The sequence below is a fragment of the Lissotriton helveticus genome, chromosome 5_1 (assembly GCF_964261635.1).
Source record: "Lissotriton helveticus chromosome 5_1, aLisHel1.1, whole genome shotgun sequence".
NCBI lineage: Eukaryota > Metazoa > Chordata > Amphibia > Caudata > Salamandridae > Lissotriton > Lissotriton helveticus.
In genome coordinates, this window is record NC_136065.1 from 618,054,327 (window position 1) to 618,072,199 (window position 17,873).

At 52.5% G+C, this 17,873-nt stretch overlaps 1 protein-coding gene across 1 annotated transcript; it reads right to left on the bottom strand.

The window, feature by feature from the left end:
* Positions 1–11,697: 11,697 nt before the first annotated feature.
* On the bottom strand, positions 11,698–17,241 carry LOC144753288 (transcription factor HES-5-like). Its single transcript, XM_078641024.1, has 3 exons — positions 14,043–17,241; positions 13,591–13,771; positions 11,698–12,630 (listed from the first exon to the last, which is right to left on the bottom strand). Exons 2-3 carry the CDS (start codon positions 13,703–13,705, stop codon positions 12,410–12,412), a joined length of 336 nt encoding a protein of 111 aa, XP_078497150.1. The 5' UTR covers positions 13,706–13,771; positions 14,043–17,241; the 3' UTR covers positions 11,698–12,409.
* Between the last annotated feature and the right edge of the window lie 632 nt (positions 17,242–17,873).

Below are 17,873 nucleotides of genomic sequence, written 5' to 3' on the forward strand. Positions count from 1 at the left end.
TGGTGCATCAGGCACTGACAGACGCAGACTGAGAGCCCCAGCGAGCCTTATTTACAAGCATCTAAGTGTTTATATCACGGGTCTGCAATATATCCCTATACAGTGCTCGGTGCAAGCCTGGGGCTGGAGAGAGGTTCCCACACTCAGCAGCCAATCAGAGAGCAGCAGAGACAATAGAAGTGTGGCACATTACAGGGAGGGAGGGGTTATGACATCTGGGCCCCGGACACAAAGGATCGGAGTGTGGGAAAGAGCGGCCCCTTCTCCTTTCTAGGTTTAAATCACTCTGGGCCTGCGGGCACCTGTTGTGAGTAAATACTGTTCGCACGGGTCAGATCAAGGCGCTGGGCCGATGAGTTAACAAAAGACTCCCGGCAAGAACAGATGACAACAGGTTGCTTTGAAAAGGTCACTCGGCCCGAAAAGCCCCGTGTCTGTATGATGTGACTGACTCAATGGTGTGTTGTAGGCGCGCTCAAAAAGGAATTGCAGTTGTTGGAGCTGCCTGTTGGATTACACTCGCATCTTTCAACCATAGGACCCGTACCCTCCAGATCTGCCCCCGCCCACCACATGATACCAACATGCAGACCCCACAATCATATTCGTAATAATCAGGAGATTTCGTGGGGTAAAAAAGGCCATGTTTAATTCTTAACATTTTGAATAAACATGACAAGCATACACTATGCATATTGATAATCATAAATACATTTTCCAAACACTCATGTACTTTTCCTGTTCCCCCAGCCCTAAGGGAGGAGCTCCATCTGGCTCGCGTCTCGCGCCGGGGTATCCTACGCCAGGTGCCGTGCACCTGCCCCCTCGAGTGGTAGGCCCGCACCCTTGTTCCTTGTCCGTCCTTACCAGGGCCCACCCCTCTACCACCCGGCTGCCCTGGGACGCCCAGGAGGCTCGAAATCTGACGCCCTAGCCTCCCCAGCCGGTGGTGACTTCCTCCCCGCGGAGAGCTTACCATATCCCCCCTCAGAGCTGGCCTATGGAGTCCGCCCGGCGGCCTCCCATCAAACACTGTTTATTGCTCGCAGGTCTCTTTTCCGCAACAACGCCCCTCAAGCCACTATTCTCAGGGATGGGTGGGTGGGAGTTTAAAATGAGGAATGGTCCTGGAGCACGAGGGTCCACAGCGGGGCACACACAGTCCGGTAGTGGCGACGGGAACAGAGACCTCGGTCCAGGGAGATTGACCTTACACAGGCCCGAGGTCTCCGCCCCCTACCACTCCGGATGTGCGTCACCCGCAACCCGGAAGTAACCACTAGGGGAGGGGGAGAGGGGCAGCCGTCTGCCTATTGGCCGCCCGGCCGCTCACCTGCGACAACCAGGGGCGGGGTCCGGAGGGGACGCGCCCTAAGGGCGCGCCTCGTGATCTTCGTCGCTTGGGCATAGGACCCGTACCCTCCAGATCTGCCCCCGCCCACCACATGATACCAACATGCAGACCCCACAATCATATTCGTAATAATCAGGAGATTTCGTGGGGTAAAAAAGGCCATGTTTAATTCTTAACATTTTGAATAAACATGACAAGCATACACTATGCATATTGATAATCATAAATACATTTTCCAAACACTCATGTACTTTTCCTGTTCCCCCAGCCCTAAGGGAGGAGCTCCATCTGGCTCGCGTCTCGCGCCGGGGTATCCTACGCCAGGTGCCGTGCACCTGCCCCCTCGAGTGGTAGGCCCGCACCCTTGTTCCTTGTCCGTCCTTACCAGGGCCCACCCCTCTACCACCCGGCTGCCCTGGGACGCCCAGGAGGCTCGAAATCAGACGCCCTAGCCTCCCCAGCCGGTGGTGACTTCCTCCCCGCGGAGAGCTTACCATATCCCCCCTCAGAGCTGGCCTATGGAGTCCGCCCGGCGGCCTCCCATCAAACACTGTTTATTGCTCGCAGGTCTCTTTTCCGCAACAACGCCCCTCAAGCCACTATTCTCAGGGATGGGTGGGTGGGAGTTTAAAATGAGGAATGGTCCTGGAGCACGAGGGTCCACAGCGGGGCACACACAGTCCGGTAGTGGCGACGGGAACAGAGACCTCGGTCCAGGGAGATTGACCTTACATAGGCCCGAGGTCTCCGCCCCCTACCACTCCGGATGTGCGTCACCCGCAACCCGGAAGTAACCACTAGGGGAGGGGGAGAGGGGCGGCCGTCTGCCTATTGGCCGCCCGGCCGCTCACCTGCGACAACCAGGGGCGGGGTCCGGAGGGGACGCGCCCTAAGGGCGCGCCTCGTGATCTTCGTCGCTTGGGCATAGGACCCGTACCCTCCAGATCTGCCCCCGCCCACCACATGATACCAACATACAGACCCCACAATCATATTCGTAATAATCAGGAGATTTCGTGGGGTAAAAAAGGCCATGTTTAATTCTTAACATTTTGAATAAACATGACAAGCATACACTATGCATATTGATAATCATAAATACATTTTCCAAACACTCATGTACTTTTCCTGTTCCCCCAGCCCTAAGGGAGGAGCTCCATCTGGCTCGCGTCTCGCGCGGGGGTATCCTACGCCAGGTGCCGTGCACCTGCCCCCTCGAGTGGTAGGCCCGCACCCTTGTTCCTTGTCCGTCCTTACCAGGGCCCACCCCTCTACCACCCGGCTGCCCTGGGACGCCCAGGAGGCTCGAAATCTGACGCCCTAGCCTCCCCAGCCGGTGGTGACTTCCTCCCCGTGTAGAGCTTACCATATCCCCCCTCAGAGCTGGCCTATGGAGTCCGCCCGGCGGCCTCCCATCAAACACTGTTTATTGCTCGCAGGTCTCTTTTCCGCCACAAGGGTGGCTAAGGCCCTCAGGTCTGACACCCTCCCCACCTGCGTTCGCAATAAATGACCAAAGTTCTTTTATGAAAGTGTCCATACCTAAGTCCGACAGGTGTACCCCATCATGGTGGTACATTGCTTCCCCAGAGATCAACCGGTGTTGCATGTAGCGCAAGCGGCCCTTCGCTGAGCACAACCTTGCCAATTCACCATTCAATCTTCTTACTGAAACCTTCAAAGATCTAACCCGGACTCCCGGGCCCCAAGTTCTGCGTGAGAGCATGCCCGACCAGACAATCGTTGCTGCCGGGAACGTGTGCCCCAGCCAGGCAAATTCTGCCAGTAAGGCCTCCTTGATGGCCAAGCGTCCTCTGTCTACCATGTCATTTCCTCCCAGATGTATCACAATCCAGTTTGGAGACTTGTGCCGCCTTTGTGCCCTGAGTTCCTCGACCATCCGCCTTAAGTGTCGTATCCGCATCCCGCCGATGCCCTGCCACACGAATTCCACCTCGCCCAAGTCTGCTGGCTTCACCACCTGTCGTTGCTGCAAGCGCACCGCTGCCCGGCGCACGAAAGAGTGCCCCAGAACCCAGACCACCGACTCGGGCATACTAATCAGAAGGAGAAAGAGGACACCGTTAGACATAAACCACAATGAGACGGCCACGTCTGGTCATAACAAATCCGGCCTCACATATCTTTTGTAGCAGCCCGATGCCCAGCGGCCAACACCCCTTACTGCGTCGGGAGAGAGGCCCGCCCCCGCCGCCAAAGTAGCCGCGCCAATTCTGAAGGAATGAGAGGAAAACCCGGCAGAACCCAGACCCAGGTCCCCTAGGGCTAGCCTGAACACCGCTTTGAATTGATACTGTGACAAACAGAGGCCATTCTCGTGAATGAACAGGGCCGGGCCCCCCCCAGCCGGGCGAAGAGCCAGGTAGGCATGCATCCGGGCTACCGGGCAGGCTGCCACCCCGGGGGCGGGCCGCAGGTGTACGTGGGCACCCTTCCACCCCTGATCCGTTTTGGAACGCCTTAACAGTACCACCAACCCACCCGGAGAAAGAACCAGGTCCCGGAACTGCAAGCCCCCCCCCTGGTCTGATCTGGAAGACCCAACTAATTCACCCAGGCGGAAGGCCCCATAGAAGGCTAAGCAGAAAGCTGCTCCCAGCAATACCCCTTCAAACGGTGAATCACAAACCGATGGTAAGACCCCCAGAATGTCAGACAAGGTCGGGAGATCCAGAGGCCTACGACAGTCTCGCCTAGCTCCCTCCAGTCTGGCCCACCCTGTCAGCGCCTTTCTGATGAGGAAGGATGCCCCCGGGTCACGCTCACCCGCTACTTTGGCAAAGAAGGCGATCGCCGACAAGTTTGCCCTTGCGTAGGCCACAGCTCTGCCCTGATCCCGTAACCCTTGGAGGAAACTATGTATCGCTTCTGTGGAAAATAGGTTTGGAAAGCCTGCCTGCTTGCAGAAACACTTGTATACATTGAAATGCTTTTGATATGTCTGCCTCGTTCGGTCACTCAGGGAGGCACCTACCAGCCCCGCTAAAGCGGGGCTCCAATTATCCACAGTGACGTAGGGAATACAGTCATTCGCTCCTCTGCTTGCGGGTGGAACCTCCTGAAATCCTGCAACTTGGAACGAGACAAAGCATCAGCTGCATGGTTATCAATGCCTGGTATATGTGCCGCCTTGAAGGTTAAATTTAGTTTTAAACATGCCAGCACTAACAACTTTAGCAGACGCAGCACATGCGGGCACGTAGCTCCCTGCCTATTGATGACCTGAACAACCGCCATGTTGTCAGACCAGAAGGTCACGGCCCTATCCCTGAAGTGCTCAGCCCAGATAGTCACCGCCACCCAAATGGGGAAGAGTTCCAGGAAGGCTATGTTTCTTGTCAAGCCCCTCTCGTGCCAGGCAGGGGGCCAAACTGCCCCACACCAAGCGGCACCCAGAATGGCGCCAAAGCCAATGCTGCCCGCAGAGTCAGTAAAAAGGCCAAGCTCCGCACTGGACACCGGGGGGGCGGGCCACACCACCCGCCCATTGAAGTCTGTAAGAAAACTACGCCAAATTTTTAAGTCCTCCTTCACACTCGCCCTCAACCGCACCCTGTGGTGCTTTTGGGTGAGACCCACCATAGCGCGGGCAATAGACCTGGAGAAAGGGCGCCCCATCGGGATGATGCGTAGTGCGAAATTCAACTGCCCCACCAGGACTTGGAGCTGGTGTAGGGACACCTTTGGGCCTGCTAAGGCCGCCTCAATCGCACTAGTGAAAGCCACCACCTTGTCCATAGGTAACCTGCATTCCCCGGCCACTGTATCAATTTCACATGTCTCAGGGCCCATCGTCTTGCCGGGTGCCAAGGGGACCCCAAATTCCTGAAACATGTTTACCAGTTCGCTAAGCGCTTGCGCGCACTTGCCGGACTCTGCCGGGCCCATCACCATGAAATCATCCAAGTAGTGAATCACATCCGTACACCCTGACCTGTATGAAAAGACCCACTGTAGCATGGAACTGAAGGTCTCAAAGTATTTACAAGATACAGCGCATCCCATAGGCATACATTTGTCATAGTAAAACTGCTGATGCACCTGAAAACCTAACAAATGGTAATCGTCCGGGTGCACTGGCAACAGGCGAAAGGCAGATTCTATGTCTGTTTTTGCCAACAAGGCCCCTCGCCCCAGCTCCCTGACTTTCACCACAGCGGAATCAAAAGAAGAGTAAGTTACAGTGCACAGTGCCGGGTCAATGGAGTCATTCACGGACGAGCCCCTGGGGGCGGAGAGGTTGTGGATCATCCTGTATTGCCCTGGCTCCTTTTTTGGGACTACCCCTAGCGGAGAGCACACATAGTTATCCAAGGGGGGGGCGGGGAAAGGTCCAGCTACCCGCCCCAGGGTGCGCTCTTTTTCAACCTTCGTAACTACCACCGATGAGAGAATCCTAGCTGACAACAGGTTGTTGCACTGGCTAACGGGAGGGACATGTAACGCGGGAATCCGGAACCCTACTGAAAAACCTTCATACAAAACCATGGCCGCCCCCCTATCGGGGTACCGGTCTAACCAATAAATCAGACGTCCAATATCTATCGGGGTAGGCAGGTTATGCCTGCGGGGGTTTAACGTCTCTTGGGGCTGCCCCCCCTCCCCGCTCCTTTGCTTTCTTATTGCACCTGGACTCAGGGTGGGAGGAGTGACCGCAGTAGGAGCATGCGTGTTTAAACTTGCACTGCCCGGGCGGCCACGTGCACGTTTTACTATTGAAGAGCCAGCAAGCCCCCCTCTTCTCCCCTGGGCCCCCCTGGGATGTCCGAAAGGGCTGCCTGGCAGGCTGTTCCCTGCTGCTAGTACTCTCCAGCCAAGCATTCACCTCCACCTGATCCCATCCAATGCCTGGGTTTTGTTCCTTGGCCCATCGGAAATCCCTGTCGTAGTTCAACCATACTAAGCCCCCTTGCGTCGCATGCGCCTTCACAATCTTATTCATGTAAAACACCAGTGGGATAGCTAAATCCGGCCTCTTCTCTAAAAGCACCGATACAAAAACATGGAAACCAAAAAGCCAGTTGGTCAGTGTCTCCTCCACCCGAGGCCTCCTCTCCTTAAATGACCCCTCCTTGCCTTCTCTCTCCCTGAGATCCATATCTCTCCTATTGGGCCTAATCAGGGAAAATATGTCAATGTAGGCGCCTTTCCATATTTTTTCCCGCATTTCTGGGGTCACATGAGTGGCCAACATTCCTGATTGCGACAGCACATTCCCCTGCATCCCTCCCAGGGGTCCCACACCCTCGGTGGCCCCCCCAATACCAACACCTGGCTTACCTCCTAAAGGTCCCGCTGCCAGCGCGGCTGCCTGAGGATGGGAACCGCCTGCTCCACCTGGCGCCGCCTTGCGCAGCTCTACCACCTGCGCAAGCTGTCTCTGAATGGTCTGCAGCGCCCCCTGCTCTACCGCCTGCTGCGGGGCCCATGGCGCTGTCGCACCTGCGCTCTCTTGCACCCCCCCCTATTCGAGGACGATAGTTGTCCTACCAGGGTGGATACTGATGCCAGCAAATTTTCTAAGGGGTCCTGCCCTCCTGTCCCTGCGGCCCCCGGCTGAGGCGGGGGTGGGACCGGAGCGCTCACACCTGGGGCTAAAGTGTGTAATGTCTCCCTGATCTCGGACAACAGTGCCCCCACTGGATCGGGATGGACTACGGCCTGCGGCACCCCTGTTATTGGGGCGGGAGTTACTACTACCTCGGGTACCAGAGGGGGGGGTGGACGGGACCTACTGATCCCTCGTCCAACTCCTCTAATATAGGCGTATGACTCCGCTTCTTGCCCTTCCTCGCTCTCTTATCCTTAGGTAATGTTTTGTCCTTCTTCCTCAGTGGAGGGAATGCCGCTCTAGGCGCTACCCCTTCCCTTCGTGGCCTCTCTGCTACAGGCTTCGGCTGCTCATCCTCGCTCCCTGTCTCACTGTCTGGGGCGTCCTTGCTCAGCTTGCGCAATAACAACTTCATTATTTGGGCTAACTCCGGATCGGAGTCCTTCCTCTTCTGCCCTCCCTTCTTGGGCGCCATCTCGCCTCTGCCTACGGGCTATTCCGCGCTCGAAGTCTGCTTCCTTGGCTGCTCTTCGCCCCTATGCTACGCGCTAACCAGCGACCTACGCGCCTGCAGCCTCAAGCCCCCGCTCCCTGCACCCGGCCCCAGAGCAACCGCCCACACCGCCCGGCAGGAGCCCGCACCCCGCGTGAAGCCCCGTGTGCAGCCGCAACCCCGCGAGGAGCAACAAGTCAACAAATGCGCGAACACACCCGTCCCTTCCCGCGAACAGCGGCTGCCCACGAGGCCCCCCCGAGGCACACAACTCCTTACCTGGCCACGTGTACGGTCCCCTTTCCGACGCTCAGCGCCCGACTCCGACACCCGCTGACCGCTGCACCCCTCGAAAGGCCGACGGGAAATGAGGTTTTTAATCCAAACCCCGACGCCTGCCGCTCACAGGCTCCTCTCTGCCGGCGCCCACTCTCCCTCGACAATCCAACGGGAGATGCGGGATGAGTTTAAAATGAGGAATGGTCCTGTAGCACGAGGGTCCACAGCGGGGCACACACAGTCCGGTAGTGGCGACGGGAACAGAGACCTCGGTCCAGGGAGATTGACCTTACATAGGCCCGAGGTCTCCGCCCCCTACCACTCCGGATGTGCGTCACCCGCAACCCGGAAGTAACCACTAGGGGAGGGGGAGAGTGGCGGCCGTCTGCCTATTGGCCGCCCGGCCGCTCACCTGCGAAAACCAGGGGCGGGGTCCGGAGGGGACGCGCCCTAAGGGCGCGCCTCGTGATCTTCGTCGCTTGGGCAAACACGTCCGCAGCTGTTTTGGAGAATGCTACAGTCTGCTTTGAATTTACTGTTTGGCGGTCCTTTTAAACTGATTGAGAAGTGAAGATATATTCCGATATTCACACATATTTTACCCAAAAATCGAAATCCATCACCCCAAACCTCAGATCCGCAGACAACAGACAGACAGCTGCACAGCACAGTTTTCTTTTTTTTAGAGTTTGCTTAGTGCATGCCAATCAGCACACTCTTTATCACAATACAAGTTCTTAAGTACTGTGAGGTTCCAGCTGCAGGCATTGCCACTCTGTCATACAAGCGTACTTAGTGCTGGCAAAATATGTTCAACCCACCCCACACTGCAACAGTCCCACGTTAGAACGGGGTGTGCAGCACTGCAGCCCTGCCAAGTTTCCTAGTGCCATGCATGATTTGCTGCTCCAGTACATGTTTGCTTGGGCTACAAGTCCCATAATTCAAAGGAGATATCCTATACGCGAGGAGCTCGAATGGACCCGTGTAACTTGGCACTTATAGATGTGGAGGGGCTGTCACTGTTCGGCCATGACTGCCCACCCTGCTCTGAAGACAGCTTACTAGCCTGCACCCCACTGGGAACAGCCGGAGTGAACCCACACGCAGGGATGCTATTGTAGCATACACACAGCGATGCAGATATTGCTATGAGGAAGCAGTTCTAAAGAAAGGCCTCGTTTAAATATCCCCAGCAGACGTTTCACGACGCCAGTATGGATGGCGAAGGTACTCAGACCTGCGCCATATTGATGGAGGACAGTCCGACATATTTCAAGATGGCGACAGTGCAGCGAGACGGGTTGGGTTTACCTGTAGAGGTGGCTGCTCATCCATGGCGGTAGACACACCTTCGGGCACACAGTTTATGGTGGGAGTACACGTGAGATATGGTGGAAAGCGGGGATAGCTTGTGAGGACTCATATTCCGTGTGGGCCTAAAGTGCTTTTAGTTTTCTTTCAGCACTTCAGGGACACTTTCGTAGCATCCCTTTATGGAAGGTGGATTACCACAAGAACTTGACAGGACTCCCGCTCACTTTGGCTCGTCGTCTGCACCTGAAGACTGCCGTCTGCTGAAGCCTTGCATATAGTCCACATGGGGGCGCTTCTACTATGATAATACCAAGGGCGAGGCTAGACGAGCCCGCCTTTAGGGGCCGCCACCCCGGCCCACGCGCGCCATTGGTTGAGGGTAGCCGGCCGGCCACCCTATGGGAGGCCGGCCGGACTGGAATAAGTCCTTCCGGGTCAGGCGGTGACGCACTTCCGGCGTAGGCGGGGTCAGAGGCCGTGACCTATTTAGGTCACTAGCCCATTCAGTTCGGCCTCTTTCCTCGCCTGCGTCCTGACCTGCTCGCACCTGCTGGACATCGCCCCCGGGCTCGTTAGCCTATTTCTTTTAACTCCCACCCACCCGACCCTTAGTTATGTAGTTTGGAGGGGTGAGTTGCGGAAAAGAGACATTGGAACACTGATATAGATGGACCAAATAGACGGGAGTCCACCTTGAGCACTCCCTAGGCCAGCACTGAGGGGAGAGAAGGTAAGCTCTCCACAGGGGGATGGAGACCACCGGTTGGGGAGGCTAGGGCGACAGGTACGAGCCTCCTGGGATCCTGGGCAACCTGGTGGACGAGTGGTGGGGCCCTGGAAATGGCGGACAAGGTCTCGAGGGCTGGGGCCCATCGCTCTAGGGCGCAGGTGGGTTGCACCTCGCGTGGGCATCGCTACCTGGGGAGAGCCGAGCCAGAGGGCCCCTTGGTGCTGGGGGAAAGAAGAGAGGATAATGATATTCTGATTTTTAAAGATGATTTATGCTAATTTGAAGTTCAAGATTTTGTTCAGAATATGAATTTAGTAACGTTTGATATAATTATGCAATGTCATGTTTATGTGTGTGGATATTAAACATGGCCTTTTTTACACCCACCTTATCTCAAGCGTTAATTGACTGGTGGGTTGTGGGCGGGCGTGGAGCATGCTGGGGGATCCGGGCCCTATAATGTTTGGATGGGAACTCATTGTAACTCATTAAAACATGTCTGGCCATGTAATACTATAAAATATATTTGAATATTTAAACATCTTCTCTTTAATGTAAAAGTTATATAAAAAGGAGAAGTAACCCAGACCACAGAAGAAAGCAAACGCCACAAAGTGAGTTTTTCCGCTCCTTGGCTGAACCTTTTCTCTAAGAGCAGTGGGTCTTGCCTCCTTGTAAAGGCACTTCCAAGGTGTGCTGGATATATGAAAACTCGAGCTCTATTGATGCTCTTTTGCTTTGGGAATCTGAAATTCTCAACAGGCACTGTTACCAGCAGGCTGCGTCAGAGCCACATGCAATGGTGGTTTTACTGATAAACGCATGCAAGCAAAAAGGCAGTGTCGAACGGGCCAATAGGGCATCCATCAGTGCCCATGGGCAGGTCTGACAGGTCAGTGTGTCGGCCTTTTTTGCTTTTTAGGTCAAGAATTTGAGACCTCTTGTATATACTTCAGTATATATACTTTAGTATATACTTATATGTGTATGCACTGTGTGGGCTCTGGAGATAAGCCCTAGGACATGTCTGCTTCACTTAGGGACTTTTTTTCTGTTCAACTGCCTCTATTTAACTGTCTTGATAGAAAACGACCAGCAGAGGTCAGTACAATACCAGAGTCACTTTAGCATTCTCTAGATTCCATTCCATAGACACTGTCCTCGAGGAGAACCCGTAGACAATAATATATATTTTTTTAATCTTGTATTTTCAGTGATATGACCACCGACAGCCTTGCTTTTATATTAAAAACAGAGCTTTGGACTATACCCTTTCCTACTGAAAGGTAATATTTCTCTCCATGTGTCCCCGTAACTGGCGTGTCACGCAGTTTGGTGCTTACTTTCCCTCCATGTTAAAGAACAGTAGATGTTTCAGCACCCAGGCTAATGTGCTGCATACTGCATAGCTTAATACATATAAGGCCCCAAAGGAGAGACTGATTGCATTGCAAATGCTTGTTTGGCTACTTGTGGGCCTGTTTTAGGGTCTTGGTCCGTTCCCATTATTGATTTCACGGACATTCAAATATAACAATCCATGCAAGCACAAATCCATGCAGTCTTCCATACCTTTCAAAACATTTAAACAGTGCATCTTTACATGTTCAAAACTGCCTCAATTGCTGAGATGGGCCTCATTTTCCGCGATCTAGTTAGCAAATGGGGACCATTTTCTTTTTAGCGCCTGCGCCTATTTTCTGTCCCAGACCCACCGGCAAAAAAATGTGGCATTGAGTAACCCATCTTCACGGCCAATGAGGTCAGCCCCTTTCATCCAACACCAAGAAAACTGGTCATTGTCTTCAACATCAGCCAGTTCAATTGAAAGCACAGAGCGAAGCGCTATATTTAGACAGTGGTTTATTAAGATGCTTTCTTTGATACAAAGTCGCAGTTCCACAGAAAGCAACCTGTTCCTTCAGAAAGTAGGAACAATGAAGAATCACGAGACAGATAAATAATGTACAGAAATGTCACAGCTGAGACAAGAGGATAAACACAGGACATTCTTACATCTGATACAGTGAATAACAGTCATGAAGGAAATGCTCAACCCACCTGAGCACGCACTGGACATAACAATGTCTTCATCAAAGGAGAGGAATTCTGGGTTTCATTCTGTAACTGAATGAGTTTCCACTGATAATCACAGCCCTACAAATATTGAACAGGACCCGGAAGTAGAACATTCTCAGACACTGAGATACAAATCTATGGCAGAAAGTTCACCACACTGAACATCTTTATAAATTTTTTTTTTTTTTAAAACACTGTATGGTGTAACTTACACATACAGCGCTAAGAATATTTCCAAAATTAACACTTGGCACTAGTGATAACTGTATCTCCATTTCACCCATAAAAATGAATGTTACGCTTAGGAGGATACTGAATAAATGTGTACATTGTCACATACACTTTTCATATTTGCATATATTTAAAGATACAGGTACACTTTGCCTTCACAGACGGCGGCTAATTCTAGCAATGGCTCTTTCAAGTTACTATAAACAGTGACCACTTAATGATGCAATATGGCCCTGTAATTCAGGTGCATAGCAGGGCAAGCACTGGGCACGAGTCGAGAATGAACATTCTCCCTCAGAGCGGATCGAGGCCTCTAAAGAAGTCCGAAGAAAAGTCCAGGCCGCGGACCCCACATTACCAGGGTCTCCACGGGGCTCTGGGGCTGTCCTGGGCGGGCTCTTTAGTGCTGCTGGGACAGGACGGAGGCCGAGAAGGACACACCGCCTCTGCTGCAGCCGCAGGTCTATGGAGGGCCCGCAGCAGCTTCATCTGGGTCTCTGCGGGGGCTCCGTGGAGGGAGAGGAAGAGCAGAGAGTCCTGGAGGCACCGGGAGTGACCTTCACTGGAGTCCGCGGCTGCAGGGAGAGACGAGGAGTTAATGTGTGTACAGTCTCACAGCAGGAAGTGACAACACAGAACAATCATAGCAGTCAGTGCGCACTGCGTGACTTGAAGGGAAAAGTGCTACAATATATCCTAAACCAGGCGCTCCTTGGATGAAAAGCAGAGTTTACACCACCATACATGCCAACATTTCAGAAGAGCAAAGAGGGAGATTTAAAAAAACAAATATCGGGAGAATGGGGCCTTGAATCGGGTTACTGGCATTTATGGGCTTTGGAAGCGTGCTGCTGCAGGATTGGACATTTGAAACACAAATGCACGTTTTTTTAACTTTCAGAAGCATGGAGCGCAATGGCAGGCAGAGAGAGGGTGATGCAAGTGTTGTGTTGTGCACTGGCCTGGCAGGTTGCAGGCAATGCATGCTCCCCCCTCCCACCGCCCCACCCCCCTGTGTGACAGCCCGGGCTGAAACAGCTTTCTGTGCAGACACACAGCCGCCCCCGCCCCCCCCAGTACTTCACAGGTCTTTAAAAGACGATTCCCTTGTTAATGATGATTTGTTGGGTTTTCACCCCTTCTAGAGCCCCTGCATGGCCACTCTGACTATTGCTGGAAGAATTGGCACTTTCCACAATACCAAGCCTTGTCATCTGAAACTCCCGAGGAATCGGGTTTTTGTTTGCAGGAATCGGGAGGCGGGAGACTAGCCTTCAAATCGGTAGTCTCTCGCCTGAATCGGGAGGGTTGGCATGTCTGCACCACATAGTTTTTGAACTAAGCCCCACAAAACCATCTTACAGACCAGTACGCGCAAACACGAATTCATAGTTTGAATTTTTTGCTAGTTTAGTAACTAAAACCAACTTCACCCACTCTTGCTCCCCACCACCTTCACCACATGCGCTTGTCCTTTACCAAACTTCACACTTCACCACATAAAAAGCCAAAAAACTGATGTCACGAGTTCTCACCTGGTGCCGGTGTCTGCACGCGCTGGGCCAGGTACGTCACGGCCATTTCCAGGATATCCGCTTTCTCTGCTTTGGGCAGAAGTTCATGTTCCTCAAACTCTCTCTGCAGTAACATCCTCAGCTGCTCAATGCTGCTGTTGATGCGATCTCTCCTCAGCTTCTCCACCGCTGGCTTCCGAAGCTGCAGAGACAAAATGTGGATTTGTTATTTTATTGAAACAAACGTGTAAAGTTGTCTAAAGTCGATAAAAGGTAATAACAAAGCTTATAGTTACTTCAGTGTGATAAACAGTTCAATTAAATAATGCTAATTTAGAACTAGGGTGATATTCAAAGATCAATAAATACAGCCACTGTTGATATAATATATTGGAAGCTCATTTTAAACGTGTACTTTTGTATATACGAAAAACCTAAATATGCTTTTTAAATATTAATATCCAGACTCTTACCTTTCTAATGTGTCTCTGCTCATGTTCTTCATATTTCCTCTCGGTGCTGAAAGGCGCCTCGCACAAGAAATCACTGTCCACACTTCTTCAAGGAGCAAGAAAGGCCACTTTATTTTAAGACAGGTGCATAATACATTTATTGACCACATTCATTATTTATTTATTTCATAAAATTCCAATCTACACAGTATGCCTAAACATCCCTACCTAACAGAACCCGAAACTAACTCTTGACTACTACCCCTAGGATTACCCAACGAGCTACCCTTCAGGATGGCCAATCCGCTCCAGGCTGCCCACCCCACTATCAAAAACCGCCTCCTAAAGAACAAAGACACCTGTCCTAACAGTGGCAAAGCCCGAAGACCTAAGCAGCGCCTAGAGCACCGCAAAATAAAAAACCTAACTAAAGGAATAAAGGGAGGGTGGGTGGGGCAAAACAAATCTCCCCTCCCTTGCCTCACGCTATGCAGTTCCCAACCGCCAGCCTGACTTCCCCTTATCTATTCCCCTAATTAACCCCACCTGCTTCCTGATCACTCGCGCGAACGCACCCAGGGAAAGACCAGCTCGCGCCTGGGTCCCCCCTCGCGCAAGAAATCACTGTCCACACTTCTTCAAGGAGCAAGAAAGGCCACTTTATTTTAAGACAGGTGCATAATACATTTATTGACCACATTCATTATTTATTTATTTCATAAAATTCCAATCTACACAGTATGCCTAAACATCCCTACCTAACAGAACCTGAAACTAACTCTTGACTACTATCCCTAGGATTACCCAACGAGCTACCCTTCAGGATGGCCAACCCGCTCCAGGCTGCCCACCCCACTATCAAAAACCGCCACCCAGGAAAACCTTAAGCGTTTTCCTGCCCCACCTAAAAGCGGAAGGGAAGGAGCACACCACAACTGCACCTGAAGAACTTTGGCAATCAAATCCCTGAGCTCCAGAAGGTAAAAAGAAGTGCCTAATGTACACAGATGGACACCGTCCTCACAGAATAAATGCGTTTCTGAAACTTTCAAATGATAATGAGCCAAACTGTATATACATAAATGGTTACAAAAAAGTCGCATTGTTCTATTCACTTTGCGTCGTGCCTTCTCCATGGCGGAATAGCTCCTCGCCCCACGCCAGTGCAATCGAGGCACAAACTCAGTCCATACCACCATGGTGCTCACCCATGTGGTCTTGATGACTTCGAGATCTTGTTTCATTAACTTCAGCAAAGTCAAACCAGAAAGAGAAACTAAGTCGTTTTCCCCAAGGTGCAGCACCAGTAAATCCGGTGGGCCCCCCCAACCCTTCGAAACCAAAGAAGCCAAGGCAGGAAAGAGACAGCCCCAGCGCATGCCCCCTGTGCCATGCCAGGAGACTTCATGTGTCAGGCTGCTTAAACCCAGAGATCTACCACAAAGCTGATGTGCAGCGGCCACAGCAGCCCTCTTAACAAAAGAGTGACCAAGAATCCACACCCTCCTTTTTGCTCCAGCGACCGAGGGCCAAGGACCTAGAAGAAAAAGAAATGTTAGGCATAGCACAGGCGAATTATTTTCTCACATACTTCTCACAACATCTGGAGCGCCAACGCCCAATACGCCGAATTTGCGACCAATCCCACCCCAACCTGGCGGCCTCTGTCGCTGCCCCAATCCGGAAGGAATGGGTACCGAATTGAGAAGGATCCCACCCCAGAGCCAATAAAACCTTGCGTAGGACAGCCAACAACTGAGAAACAAGAATGGGGCTGCCATCAGCATGGCAAAAAATGGCCCCCGGAACAAAGTGAGGGGAAGACACAAAAACCTCCCATTCCCCCACAGGGCAGCAAGAAGACACACCGCTCCGTCCCAAAAACACCCACTTACCCCTCCCCATCTGATCAGTCTTGGACATACGCAAACACAGACGCACCCTGTCATGCTCCACCACTACCTCACTGCTAGTCATACCCACTCTCTCTCGCAAACCAAGCAGCTCAGAGGCCCGAAACGCCCCAAAGAATAACCACACAAAACACAAACGAAATTTCTGGCACTCAAATGCATCGTAACAGCACCCTTTCAAACGTTATAAAAGCAGCTGAAGCAAATCAAAAGTCACCGGCTGACGCAGCTTCTGCGCACCAGCCTGAAGCCTACCCAAACCTTTTAAAACTTTCCGAACCAACACCCCCCCAACAGGATTCCTCCCCCACCAAAGCAGCCCATAAAAAGACACCCCAGCCAACTTGCCCGAGATGGTTGTGTGGGAGAGGCCTGTATCCGCCAAATGCAAAACAAACTGCAAGACAAATTGTTCATCAGATAACCCGGCCCGTACTGGGCCCGCCATGTCGTCACCAAACTGCAGAAACTCATGCCAGGCCTTCAAATAACTCCGACGGGTGGACGCAGCCACTGAATTCTCCACCAAGTGGTGCACCCTCAATCCCCCAATGCCCATACGTACTGTGGGATCGGCGTCAGTTCTAGGTCCGCCCCAGGAGCCAATTTGCGGAATTCGGGCCACTGAAATCGAGATAAAGAATCAGCAATGCAATTAGCAGCCCCTGGAACATGCCGAGCTTTAAAGACAATATTCAGTTGTAGACACCGCAACATGAAAGCGCGCAAGAGCTTCAAGACACGCAAATCACGGGCCCTCTGCTTATTAACGAGGTGAACTACCGCCATATTGTCCACATGGAACAAAACAGAACGATTCTGAAACTCCTCCCCCCAGAGGTACAGAGCGACCAACAAAGGGAAGAGCTCCAAAAACGCAATGCTGCGACCCTGGTCCCGCCAATGCCCCGGCCAGCCAGCCGCGCACCAACGACCTTCCCAAAAGATGCCGAAACCATTGGCTCCTGTTGCATCCGTGAAAAGCTGTACCTGCCACACAATGTCCTCATCCGCAAAAAACAAGGACACGCCGTTGAAATCTTGCAGGAAACGTAACCAGACACTCAAATCGGCACGGACAGCTGTGGTAATACGCACCCGATGGTGAGGAAGGCTGGCGCCGGACATCGAGAGGCCAAGACGTCTACAAAACGTCCTACCCGCCCGAACAACCCGACACGCAAAATTCAGATACCCCAAAAGCTTCTGAACCTTCCGCAGTTCCAATTTGCGCTCGCCCAGCACCAACCTGATAAAAGCAGACATCTCCCGCACTTTGTCAGCAGGCAAGCGTGCCACCATAGCCAGGGTATCGATCTCAATCCCCAGAAAAATCAGAGAAGTACGCGGACCCTCGGTCTTATCCGGCGCTAAAGGGACGCCCAGTTCCGCAGACATAGCCTGAAAAGTATCCAAAGCCAACTGACACTGACCCGACTGACCCTCACCAATGAAAAGAAAGTCATCAAGGTAATGGCAGACCAGGGCGTGGCCGCTGATGAAAGTGAAGCGCCACTGCAGAAATGAACTGAATGTTTCGAAGAGGGAGCAGGATACCGAGCAGCCCATGGGCAACACCTTATCCACATAGAAATAACCACCAAAGTGCATACCCAAGAGACCAAAATCCCAAGGATGAATGGGCAGAAGCCGGAAAGCCGACTGACTGTCGCTCTTCGCCAGCAGGGCACCAACACCTGCCACGCGAACGAGCCGCAAGGCGTCGTCCACGGAAGCATATGTCACAGTAGAATCAGCCGGGTCAATGAAATCGTTGATGGAAGCACCCTCAGGCCAAGAAAGATGATGAATGAGGCGAAACTCCCCAGCCGCCTTTTTTGGTACCACACCCAGCGGAGAGACTATCAAATCAGGGAGAGGACAGCTAAGAAAAGGACCAGCAATCCTGCCCGCCGCAAGCTCAGCATCCAACTTCTTC

Coding starts and splice junctions, on each gene's coding strand:
- LOC144753288 (XM_078641024.1), bottom strand. CDS start 13,705: ATGTTACTGCAGAGAGAGTTTGAGGAACATGAACTTCTGCCCAAAGCA. Junction 12,631..13,590: donor CGTGCAGACACCGGCACCAG/GTGAGAACTCGT, acceptor CTCTCCCTGCAG/CCGCGGACTCCAGTGAAGGT.